Below are 12404 nucleotides of genomic sequence, written 5' to 3' on the forward strand. Positions count from 1 at the left end.
GTTTCATACCATTCATTTACCAACAACAACAACAAGAATGCAAACGCTTAGGTCAAGCGTGTGCCAGAATAAGGGCGTAAGTCGCATGATCGATTTCTCTTCATCGATCCTCTCTCTTGTGAATAAAAGTGACAAAAAGCAAGTTTGTTCGCACTTTTTCTTTTTAGATCGATTGGCAGCGATGCAATCTTGTGTCATGAGGTGAAAAAATGATGACAAACTTGCATCTTGTCACCTTTTTATTCACAGAAGAGAGAATCGATGAAGAGAAATCGATCATGCGACTTGCGCCTTTATTCTAGCGCACGCTTGAGGTAATGCACCAAAGGCTTCAGTCGTTCAGTCCGCATGACCCAGCTTTTGGGTTTTAGAAGTGGGCGGTGCTAAGGTTGGGTGCGGAAACACTGTCCACAGTTTGTTTGTAAACAAAACGCATATCATTGGAAGCCTTGGAAGTCTGTAGTCACTCTTAATTTCAAAATTTTAAAACTGGTAAAATAACTGAGAATTAGATGATCAATCAATTTATCAATGCGATTATAAGTGTATTAATTGTCTAAGAACACCAAAGCGATGTCAAAACGTTGCTGTGCTGCTTCCTGTTACAATTCTGTGGCAACAAATCGTTCGGTTGAATATTTTGGATTTCCGAAAAGTAATGAATAGTAAGTATTGATATACAATAACAATGTAAGCGAGAATAATGCAAAGTTCATAAAATTTCAGTGCTGCAGCATGGGCCAAAGCGGCTGGTCGCGAAGATCTGCTAGAGAAGAGTCTCTGCAATATCATCAAATATTACCTCTGTTCGGAACATTTCTCCGATGATTGCTTCCAAGATCCACCACACAACAGGAAACTGAGGAAAACTTCCCGCCCTGTCGTGGTTCCGATTCCTACCATTTTCCACAACAACTTTAACGAATGTGTATCGAAATCACTGAAAGAGGAAAAAACCGACCAGCCAACGGAGATTCTGGTACTGAATACCTTGGAACTTGCACAGGAACCAATGTCCAATGACATCATTGATAGAAGAAGGGCGATGAATGAAGCGGATGAGGTCCAAGCGATGGAACCAATCATTTTGGAAGCAATAGATGACAATTTGGTGCCAACCGACATCGAGGTGGTGCATTATGATGGCTTGAAAGTAGAGGAGGATCACACCCTGACCGATATGGACGAAGAGCAAATACAGTTCCAACCAGAGGACGACACATTCGAAAGGATATCCTCCTATACTGAAATCGATATTGGCCCTACCAGTTGTCGGCTGTGTCTTGCAATCAAGAAAAACGAACTGTTCGTTCCGATATTTGAATATGGAAGTGAAGCAGCATATATCCTGGAAGCGCTGCTACCGGGGGCGGTAAGTAAACCCAATAGGGTCCTAAAGCCCTGTCTCAATTTTAGTACCAAACGCTCAAGTTTAGGGCAGAAACACATGTTTACTCAATTTTTAAATCAATGAATAAGTACAAAAAATATTTTTTTATGATTTTTGAGATTTTGTCACACCCTTTGGTTTAAACTCAAATGTTGGGTATATTTTGTTTTCCGTGTCCCTTCCGAAATGTCAGATAGGAACAACCCCAGTGTTAAAACTATATGCCCTGTGGCATTTTTGTCGGAAAAGTGAATGTCAAACAAGATCACAAGTGTCAAGGTTCATATTTGGAACCATTTTTAAAAATCAAGTTTAAAAATGTTATAGCCGTTATTTGAGCTGAAAAATTTGCTAAAGTAGTTGCAATGACATGCTCTTTCGTATTATTAAATTAAAACAAGAATTCATTAAACATTTTAGGACCCAATTATTCTCATATTTTCGTTTTGACGAACCGAAGAACTTAACGCCTAGACCTGTTCATATATGAAAAAAATGTCTGTAACTCTTCCGGTCAAGCAGTATTCTGAATTCTCATGCTAAGAACAACGTCTGGTCAAATTTTCAGCTCATTTCTGGACAAACATTTAAAAAGGGTTCAAGAGATATTGAGCCTTTTTTTCAGGAACGTTGCTGTTGAGCCCTTTTTAGCCCGCCCATGCAAACTAACACCACTAAGGTACCGTGGGGCAAGTGGGTAATGGATTTCACATAGTTGGGATTCTTCAAATCCTAGAGATTTTAAATTAAAACAAATCAGTTCGCGTATATTTTTTAGCTTGACTCCCACGAAATATAAGCAGTATGCTGAAATATTTTTTTTTCATGTAAAATTGAAGAAAAAATTACAGGAAAAGTTTTTGAAATACGTCTTTTCACTTGCCCCAAGTGAAAAATTTATCGTTTTGAACAATAAATTCAAAAACTAACAGTTCGAGAGGGATTCGCGATAAGGGCCTATCTGACAAATCAATAACAATGAGAAAATAACCAATGAAATTCTCATGTGCAATTTTTAATCTCAATTGGAGAAAATATAGTCAAACTTTAACCTTTCCACTTTAATACACATTTCATAAACCTTGTTTTAAAATCCTCATCAATACCACACACATCTCCTACAATTTCCCTAGCTATTTCGTACTAAAAAATATATTATAAGGTTTCGCCTTAAACGCACTCAAGGATGCCAGTATCGCCCAATGTTATGAGCCTGTAATCGATATTATTTTCAGTGTCGCCTATTACTTTTGCGCCGTGTTTACATTCTGGTTTCAATTAAGCCCGCCATGTACGCCTTGTTTATTTTTTGTTTGCAGTGTCGCCGTTTACTCTCGCCGTGTTTTGATTTAGGTTTCAGATGCGCCCATCACTTTGATAAACAAAAACACAGGCGTAATCAATAAAGTGTGTGGTTTGGCATGAGGTGAAGTTTCGTCTTCTACAAATTTGCGTTTTTTGAATAGTTAAATTATCAATAGGGGAAAAGTTCAAGTGCAGTGAATAGACAATCGAGCTACAATTTCAACGCTATATTTTCTTCAATTGTGTACATTTTGTCAGTTTCGTCTGATTCGCGAATCTTTCTAGAGTTATATTCACGATTTCTATTACCTTTAACATTTGTTAAGGCGTCCCAATAAACAATAACATAAGTAACATGTAAATCAAGAAAATTTTATTCTTGTTTACTTGATTTTTCTTCTATCTTCTGTTATGTTTGTTGAACTGATTCGACAACATTTAATGTTGCAGTTATAATGTTGTCGAATCAGTTCAACAAACATAACAGAAGATAGAAGAAAAATCAAGTAAACAAGAATAAAATTTCCAATGTTAGTTTTTACATCATGGGACAGCAATTGCATTTTTGCTCTGTAGAATTTACGCCGCTCGTTATTTGTTAAGAAAATCGGGTATGACGTCGGATAACTCTTCGGGAGAAATCAAACGGAATCCTTCAATAAAGTATTTAGAAACTTTTTTATGTGGATATACCCATACCCCATTTTATGTTTTGAACTTTACATAGACATTTCACGAGATTTCCGTGCGTTATCTTATATTGAAACTTTTCAATCAACGTCTTCCTTTTAATCAACTGTCCGAAGTGAACATATTAACCTTCCAGTCGTCGCGCGGTTTGTCACCGTCAGAACCACTACGCTGCTGCTGTGAACGAACAGCGAGCTTTTTCACTAGTGTTGTACAGAATACAACAGCGCGGCGACTGAAGTGTTAATATCGTAATGTTTGGCAACCTTTTTTTCGAAAAGTTCAATGATTTGGCCATGATCATAGCTTTTAACGCTTTGAGTATAGTGTTTCTTGAATTACCAGCAGTTCTATGATAATTGCGAACCTTGTATAATTATAGCTACCCTAAAAAGAAAACACAAAATCTCTAATGAGAAACTTTTCACTTGCCTCTCGTGATTAGAAAATTGACGATGTTTTAATTTAGTTATTTTTAGGTCTATGTCGAATAAATTCTAAAACTTATTTTATTGCAGTTTAAAACTGTCAGAGAGGACAACTTAGAAGTGGTACAGAAAATTATTTTCCGCAACTTTTTTCCGCCGAAAATTTTAAAATAAGATTGCACGCCGCCAACTTTTTACGGAGTAATAGTTGACAGGTTAACAATCTTTCGCTCTATTATGCAATAATGGCTGAAAAATCTCAGAAATCTCTTGCCTAACGTAATGTTCTCAATGGCCTCAAAGGTTTACGCATGAGTTTAAAACGTCAATTCACATATTCAGTTAAATATACAGTCGCCCCACAGTTATGGATAGCACACAGATATGGATCAAAGTTGGCCTAAATGGTGAATATCTCATCAAATAGGGTAAATTATGTATTTTGGACAGGCTAAGGATATGTCTGGTAACAGCGAACGATTAACTGCATAAGATATTAATATTTTATTACGTAATGTTACTTATATGCTTAATGTCTCATTGTACTTTGAGTTTCTGGGGAGAAAAAGCTTACAAACTGTAGCATTAGCTTCAAAAATAGCGTTTTTCAGCGGCCTGTCTGTTATACATTTCGGACATCAAATATACATTTTGGACACCCTCATGTGAATATAATTTGGACAGGGTCGTTATCTCAATATCCATACAATGGTTTCTTGCAAAGAGGGTCAAATAATAAAGTTTTAAGTGTTAACATGTTACTTATGCATTTTTTCGCCTATTGGATGTGTATATTAGTGATAATTAACAATTTAATTTAATGCAAGCAAATATCATCAGATCCACGAAATAAGCCTGCAAGTATGCATGCATGTGACATTCCAGTGTGTTTCATCAGATGGCCAAATTATATCAACTGAACAAAAACCATAATCTATTTTGGACATCTTCTGATTTATGCCTTATAAACTCATGTTAAGATTTTAGATGAACATAGCTTCAATTTTAGACATATTTCATCATATTGCCACTTTTAAATGTTTTATGAATGCCAATTCTAAGCACTTTTATTGCATTTAATGTTTGTTCTTCAAATGTACATCCTCTTACATTCGTAGGTTTCACAGATGTTCTGTTGATACAATTTATATTTTGATATTTTTGAAGCCAATTTGTAATTGTTAAGAAAATGGTCATCAGTATTAAGTAGCGTTGTATATTAGTAATGCAATACATGATTTCTCGTACATATATTCCTTACCATCTTATTGGAAATTAGCATAGAATGACCAGCCTGTCCAAATTATATGCATGTCCAAATTATATACGTTACCCTAGAGTTGCAATACGCAGAGCACATTTTATCTACGTGAACCATGAATCTGTACAGCATTGCAATCAATCATAATATCTTCGAGCATATTTTATTCGTCCGTATGAAATAAAATGTTTTTCATTTTCATAGAATCGTTGATTCATAACTGAGGGGCATTGAAACCCATACCACAGTTATGAATCAACGATAAGACGATTCCGAAAGAAACGCCGAAATGTATACTTTCATTAACGCACCATTCGTTTAGTTCACAGATAAATTGCTTTTGTAGTGTTCTGATCCATAATACGAGTCGATTTGATCCATATTAGGGACCCTCCTGTTCCACTGATCCACATCTGTGGGATGGACAACGTTTTAAATTTCTATCGAAATCGACACATTTTTGGTAAATAATCGCGATTTTTTATATTAATTCTCGAAAACAATCATATTCGGCATTGCCAGGCGGGTAATTTTGTTTTGTACAAGGTCACCATGATTTGTAGTCATGTTTTATTCTTAAAAATGACCCTTAGCTGATCCATAACTGTGGGGTGACTGTACCAATTATTTTCACTTACCCCATTTACCCACTTGCCCCGCGGTACCTTATCAGAAAGATTGGTGTTAGCTCTTCCTGATAGTGGTATTGGTGAACGTTATCGAGTTGAATTGGGCACATCAGCGGCTTGCAAAGCCAATCGAGAGGGATTCGCGATAAGGGCCTATCTGACAAATCAATAACAATGAGAAAATAAACAATGAAATTTTCATGTGCAATTTTTAATCCCAATTGGAGAAAATATACTCCAACTTTAACTATTTCACTTTAATACACATTTCATAAACCTAGTTTCAAAATCCCTATCAATACCACACACATCTCCTTCAATTTTCCTAGCTATTTCGTAATAAAAAAAATATTATAAGGTTTCGCCTTAAACGCACCCAAGAATGCCAGTTTCGCCCAATGTTATGAGCCTGTAATCGATATTATTTTCAGTCTCGCCTATTACTTTTGCGCCGTGTTTTCATTCTGGTTTCAATTAAGCCCGCCATGTACGCCTTGTTTATTTTTTGTTTGCAGTGTCGCCGTTTACTCTCGCCGTATTTTGATTTCGATTTCAGATGCGCCCATCACTTTGATAAACAAAAACACGGGCGTAATCAATACAGTGTGTGGTTTTGCATGAGGTTTCGTCTTATACAAATTTGCGTTTTTTGAATAGTTAAATTATCGAAAGGGGAAAAGTTCAAGAGCAGTGAATAGTTAATCAAGCTACAATTTTACCGCTATAGTTTCTTAAATTGTGTACATTATGTCAGTTTCGCCTAATTCGCGAATCTTTCTAGCAATGTTTACCAATGTCGAAGTGCCCTTTTGAAATGTTTGTCCAGATTTGATAAATATTACGGTATGCTTCAAGTTAAAAATGTGTTTTTGGGCTTATTTCAAGGTTTGAAAAATCATAACTTGCATGTGGGAAATCAAAACCACTTGCTTTTGAAAGCTAATATTATTTTGTTAAAGTTTGTCGAGGACGCAAATAAGATTAAATTGAGTTTTTACATTGTTTGATCCAGATTTGTTCGCCACAGTACTCAGAAATCACAGTTTTCTCAATATGAACACCAAATTTTACAATGGTTTTCTAACTAGATATTGAAATACGGAGATCGAGTAAGGGAGAGTTGACTGTACCTAAGAGCACAATTCAACCTTCGAGCTGACAAAGAAATTGTGAAGAACTATAAACGCGTTGAATTCTCGAAGACATTTTTATTTGAATACAAGCAACCGCTTATGCAACATAGACGGCGACATATGCCGAATCGATCTATGGCGCTGATCAAAAAGGAGTTTATAGAACTGACCTATGATCTCGCTAATATGCCTCATTCGCTGTACATCATGCAAAGATTGAACACACAATCAACGGGAATCAAACATAAGAAATCTGTGAATTCAATGACCATCAACTGCTTGCATGTTGCTTGAGGCAATAAATTACAAAAAATGCCCAAAGATCGAACACAGCATCGCAACTTGATGAAAGCTAAATCAAAAACAAACTTTGCAGAAGCATGTATAATATAATTTCAACACAATTTCTATGAAAATGTGGTCCACCCTAATTTTGAATAACACCAAACAAAGCGCTTAACTAATGCAAACAACTTTGTAGAAGATCATTTTCGTCTAATGTTTCATTCTAAAGCTCAAAATGCATCTTTCCGTGTAAAACTGATTCCTGGACCACTGTGCACTGGCAATACTAATATTTGTCATCTGAATATAACATAACATTCATTGGTAACAGCAAATGGTTCCTTTCTTCAATTTGCATAAAATGTAAGTGTTTTATCCTATGAATCTAATTAAAACAAAATCGCACAAGTTTATGTGATAAATTGATGAGCGTTATGTGAAAAGCCATATGGAAAAAGACTATATGTGTTTTCAGATAAATCTGACATGATTACTTGGTTCAGTGAATGTTGTCGAATCATTTGAACAAACATAACTGAACAGAAAAAAAAATGAATTGACAAGAATTAAGTTTTATTTGTTTACATGTTAATTATGTTATTGTTGATTGGGACTCCTTAATATAGCGGACTTTGGGGCAAGTGTGCCACCCATGCTTTTTTATAAAAACTACATGATATATTTTCTCTTTGAGCTTAACTCTTCTCTTTTTTATTTTCGACTTTTTGCAGTCAGCTGTTTTTACTTTTAGGGGAAAGGTATTCAATATCGGCAGATAGAGATATGTTTGCCAAATTAAGTGTAATTGTGGTAACATTGTGCTAAAAGATTATGTAGCCGGCGGGACTTGAACCCACAATTTCCATTCTGTACACGGACGTATTACCAATTATACTACAGCTACGTTACGCTAAACTGAAGTATTTGGCTAATGACCTTTGTAGCATCCCCAAGCCCCACAATCTTACTAGTCCAATATACCACACTTATCCCTCACCATATCTCTATCTGCCGGCATTGAATACAGTCGGTGTGAGAAAACGCAACACTATTGTACCTACATCCTCATATGATCGCACGGGTTGTCGATTGAGCTTAACATTATGTTCTCTTATAGTTCACAATACAATGATCAAACTATGATGAAAATTTGTTCTTTTTTTACGGATTTACATCGACTTTTGTAAAAACAACCAAATTTGAGTGGATTTTTATAAGATTTCGTTGTTTCTAAATAACATGGTGAAAGGTAAATTATTAACAGATTTTTCTAATGTACTGCACATCGTGAAACTATTCAAATTCGCAAGTTGTTGTGGCATTTGAATGAAATAAGTATTTAGTTTTACATACGACATCCAGTTTGGTTGAAATCTATACATTTGGGGCAAGTGTGCCACCTATATGGTAAATAAACATGTTTGGAGTGAAATTTATGAAAATGTTAACATCTTCAACAAAACCATAATAATTGGTTTATTATTATTATTATTATTATTATTATTATTATTATTATTATTATTATTATTATTATTATTATTATTATTATTATTATTATTATTATTATTATTATTATTAAGGTGAAGATGAATCGAAGCCAAACCTCAAATTTTCAAGAGCACAAATCTGGAGAACCGAACATCCGATTAAGCTGAAAACCTAATCTATTGGTCACCACCAGCTAGTGACCAATCGATTAAATTTTCAGCATAAACGCATGTTTGGTTCTCCAGATTTGTGCTCTTGAAAATTTGAGGTTTGGCTTCGATTCATCTTCACCTTAATGATGTACCATTAGTGGAGTTCCTATTATTTCACACAACAATTTTATGACAAAATGACAAGCCCCTACTCACGTTTTCAAAGGCACAAAACTGGAGAAATAATTGGCAAACGTGTCTGATCTTCTTATTTTAAGCTTTCTGCTAGTGCACAAAGCCAAAATAAAAAGTTCACTGCTGATGGATGCTTTCTTCGCGAGATTTGTGCCTTTAAAGTTTCAGTGCAATCTTAGAAGTTGATTCCAAACTGTTTCACCTTAAGGGCTATTATTATTATAGCCAAGAAATTCGGGATTTTGCCACTAGGCGGCGCTAGTGAGCATGAAACTTTTGTTTCTCAGATCTCATGATCCTGACCACTTAGAAAGATGACGTCTTCGGCAAAGTTGTTCGGTAACTTTAGGACTATTTATTGTTTGAGCTAGTTGATTCAAAATTTTGCCACTAGGCGACGCTGGTGAGCATAAAACATTTATTTCGCAAATATCTCAGGAGCCTGATCACTTAGAAAGATGGTGTCTTCGGCAGAGTTGTTCAGTAGCTCAAATTCTTTCTTTGTTTAATCCTTAACGTTCAAGATTTTGCAAAATAATGATAGTCCCTGAGTTTCGGGGCGATTTTCAGGTTAAAGGGGCGAAAATTTGTTCAACAGAATTTGGGGGGCGAAAAATTCACAAAGGGGGCGAAAAGCTAACATGGGAGCATTTGAAAATAATTACTCATAATCTTTGGAGGACACACATCTGAAAGTTAATCAATTCCAAACTTAAATATTTCCAGGATTGTTTTACCTTAGATCGCCATATCTCTAATCATGTTCATTTTAAAATTATTATAGACAACATTACATGATTGTCAAACATAAAATGTTTGTGTTATTCATTGAGTTTTTTAAATGTCTTGTGAGTTTTAACAAGGGTCAGCATTTGAGATTTTCACGAGATTTTGCAGATGCCCAATATATATAAGGATCTTTTTTGTATGTGAACTTCAAGGTTTGGAAGTTAATATTTCTGGCACCCGACTTTTTACAAAAAAAAAAAAACTACAGTACAGTTTGTGATGTTTTCGAGGGGGCAGGATCCGTCATTGATTACGTAGTTTTTAAAAGCAGTTTCAAGAGAATTTACAGGAAAATGTGTTCATTGTATTCTTTTTTCCAATCGAAACACAGTGAACAAATCTTCATCCAAAAATTTTTAGTTTTGAACAGAGAAACTGCTTTTGAAATTTTGATGATGATGATGATTACGATTACAGAGCGTTGAACGTTAATCATTTTATAAACAAATTTTGGAAAATTTAGCCTACAAAAATCGCGTTCCAGTGATGCCAAAGACAAAAAAACTCTATTTATAAATAGATTTGAAGAAATATCAGAGATGCGTTGGATTTATAACTCCAGAACGTCCGAAAAATTCAAGTTTTCTTGGTGTTAGAAAAACACCCTCTTGATAAATTTAATTGATAAATGAGTTGAAAAACATTCTGGATTTTTATATAATTTTCAGGGTTTTTGGATTGGATAGAAAAAGCGATATAAACGTCAGGCATATATTACTCAAAATTTCTGAAAATTATTCCAGTAATTTTAGAAATAGCAGATAAATGAATCTATGATAAAAGGTCGAAAGACAAAATGTCGAAAGACAAAAGGTCGAAAAGACAAAAGGTCGAAGAACAAAAAAGAAGGGACAAAAGGTCGAAAATATTTTTTCAAAGAAGGAAAAATTTCCCACCATGCAAATCGTTTTCGACCTTTTGTCTTTCGACCTTTTGTCCTTTCGACTTTTTGTCTTTCGACCTTTTGTCCATAAACCTTTAAGAAAATATTTTTATATGTACATAATAGTTATTGTACTATGATTCTTTGGATTTGCGGTTCGATGATATGTTTTGTCCTTATTAAAATATTTGAATCACATATCAGGGGGGCGATTCCAGATCAATATTGGCCTCAAGGGGGCGAAAGTCGAAAAAGTTTGGGAAGCACTGTTCTAAATAGTCAGGATCCTGAAATATCTGCAAAACAAAAGCAAAACTTCCATGCCCACTAGTGCCACCTAGCGGTCAAATTCCGAATTAAATGAAGTACCATCAGATAGCGCTTCACCTCCAGAACAACTTTAATAAAGACCCGAAGTTTCTGTATTATCTGGATTTTAAGATATAACGATTTCAAACTGTGGTTTCCTCGAACCGTACATAGTGCGTTCATTATTATGCGACTTCCATGTACATTTGTTGATTTTATCGTATTATAAAAGGCCATACTGTAAAAAAAAACTGTCGAGTATTGTTCTTAAGAAAATTCTTGAGGAATACATTTTGGTTGGGTGTCGATAGATATCTTTGTTGCAAAATGATAGCATATAAATCACAACTGTTGTACAAAGTACAACAGCGCGACAGCCCGAAGGTTAAGGTGAAGATTAATCGAAGCAAAACCTCAAATTTTCAAGAGCACAAATCTGGAGAACCGAGCATCCGATTAAGCTGAAAACCTAATCTATTGGTCACCACCAGCTAGTGACCAATCGATTAAGTTTTCAGCTTAAACGGATGTTTGGTTCTCCAGATTTGTGCTCTTGAAAATTTGAGGTTTGGCTTCGATTCATCTTCACCTTAATGATGTACCATTAGTGATTTCTGAAGTATAGTAGGGAAAAAGCAGACATTTTTGCTCCCAAAGTGTTTTCTTTTTCTTAAAATATACGGTAATAACATGCTTTTTGGTGTGTTAAGTAACGTTTTACTTTTCTACATCAAGATTTCTTCGTTATTTAGTGCTGATCTAGTGTAATATTTAAATTGAATGGAGATAAAAATAACCATTAGTCATTTGAATGGTCTAGTAGAGAGTTCCGCATGTAATGAACATTGTTATAAAGAAGCTCCTTATGACGGTAAACTTAAAAATATGTTTTAAATTATCAATAAGCTTCTGCTTTGTAAGTAGTATTAATAGGGAGTAAAGAAAATTTCGTTGCTAATAGAATTACATGCGATGTTCATTCGGTGGCCGTCTTGCCCCATAGTGTTGAAAAATAGGTTATTTTGGATGATATTTGAGAAGCTTCAAAACTAATACTTTTTGAAGCTATTTTCTTTTTAAATAGCACAGTGTTTATGAAAAGATGCGAAACTAACACAATAAGGCTAAAAAGTTTGAGACAAAGTTAGAGAACGATTTGCTTAAGGTAGCACACTTGCTCCAAATTCCGCTATTCTAAAGTCTAAAGAAATCATACACTCAAAATAATCCAAACGTCATGGCTACGTGAAAAAACACGTAGATCATTCTAAATTCATTTTACCTCCACTTCACCTGACTATGATAAAGATTACTAAACCATTCATAACCACCAAATAGAGACTCGGTGAGTGTTACTGGGGTAACCTATCGCACTTACGTGAAAATCATTTAGGTACCGAAATTCATTTTGACATCTGCATGTCGCGCGTACATTCAGTAAAGAGAATGCTACAAACTTTAATTATT

The 12404-nt window shown here is 34.9% G+C and overlaps 1 protein-coding gene across 1 annotated transcript in view; it reads left to right on the forward strand.

The window, feature by feature from the left end:
- Positions 1–12404, forward strand: part of LOC5576002 — a 13625-nt gene continuing 1221 nt past the window's right edge. Inside the window, exons 1-2 of the mRNA XM_001662289.2 lie at positions 1–665; positions 727–1372. Coding sequence (XP_001662339.2) covers positions 574–665; positions 727–1372 — 738 coding nt within the window. The 5' untranslated portion in view covers positions 1–573. The remainder of the gene's footprint in view (positions 666–726; positions 1373–12404) is intronic.

This window comes from Aedes aegypti, chromosome 1 (genome assembly GCF_002204515.2).
Source record: "Aedes aegypti strain LVP_AGWG chromosome 1, AaegL5.0 Primary Assembly, whole genome shotgun sequence".
Lineage (NCBI taxonomy): Eukaryota > Metazoa > Arthropoda > Insecta > Diptera > Culicidae > Aedes > Aedes aegypti.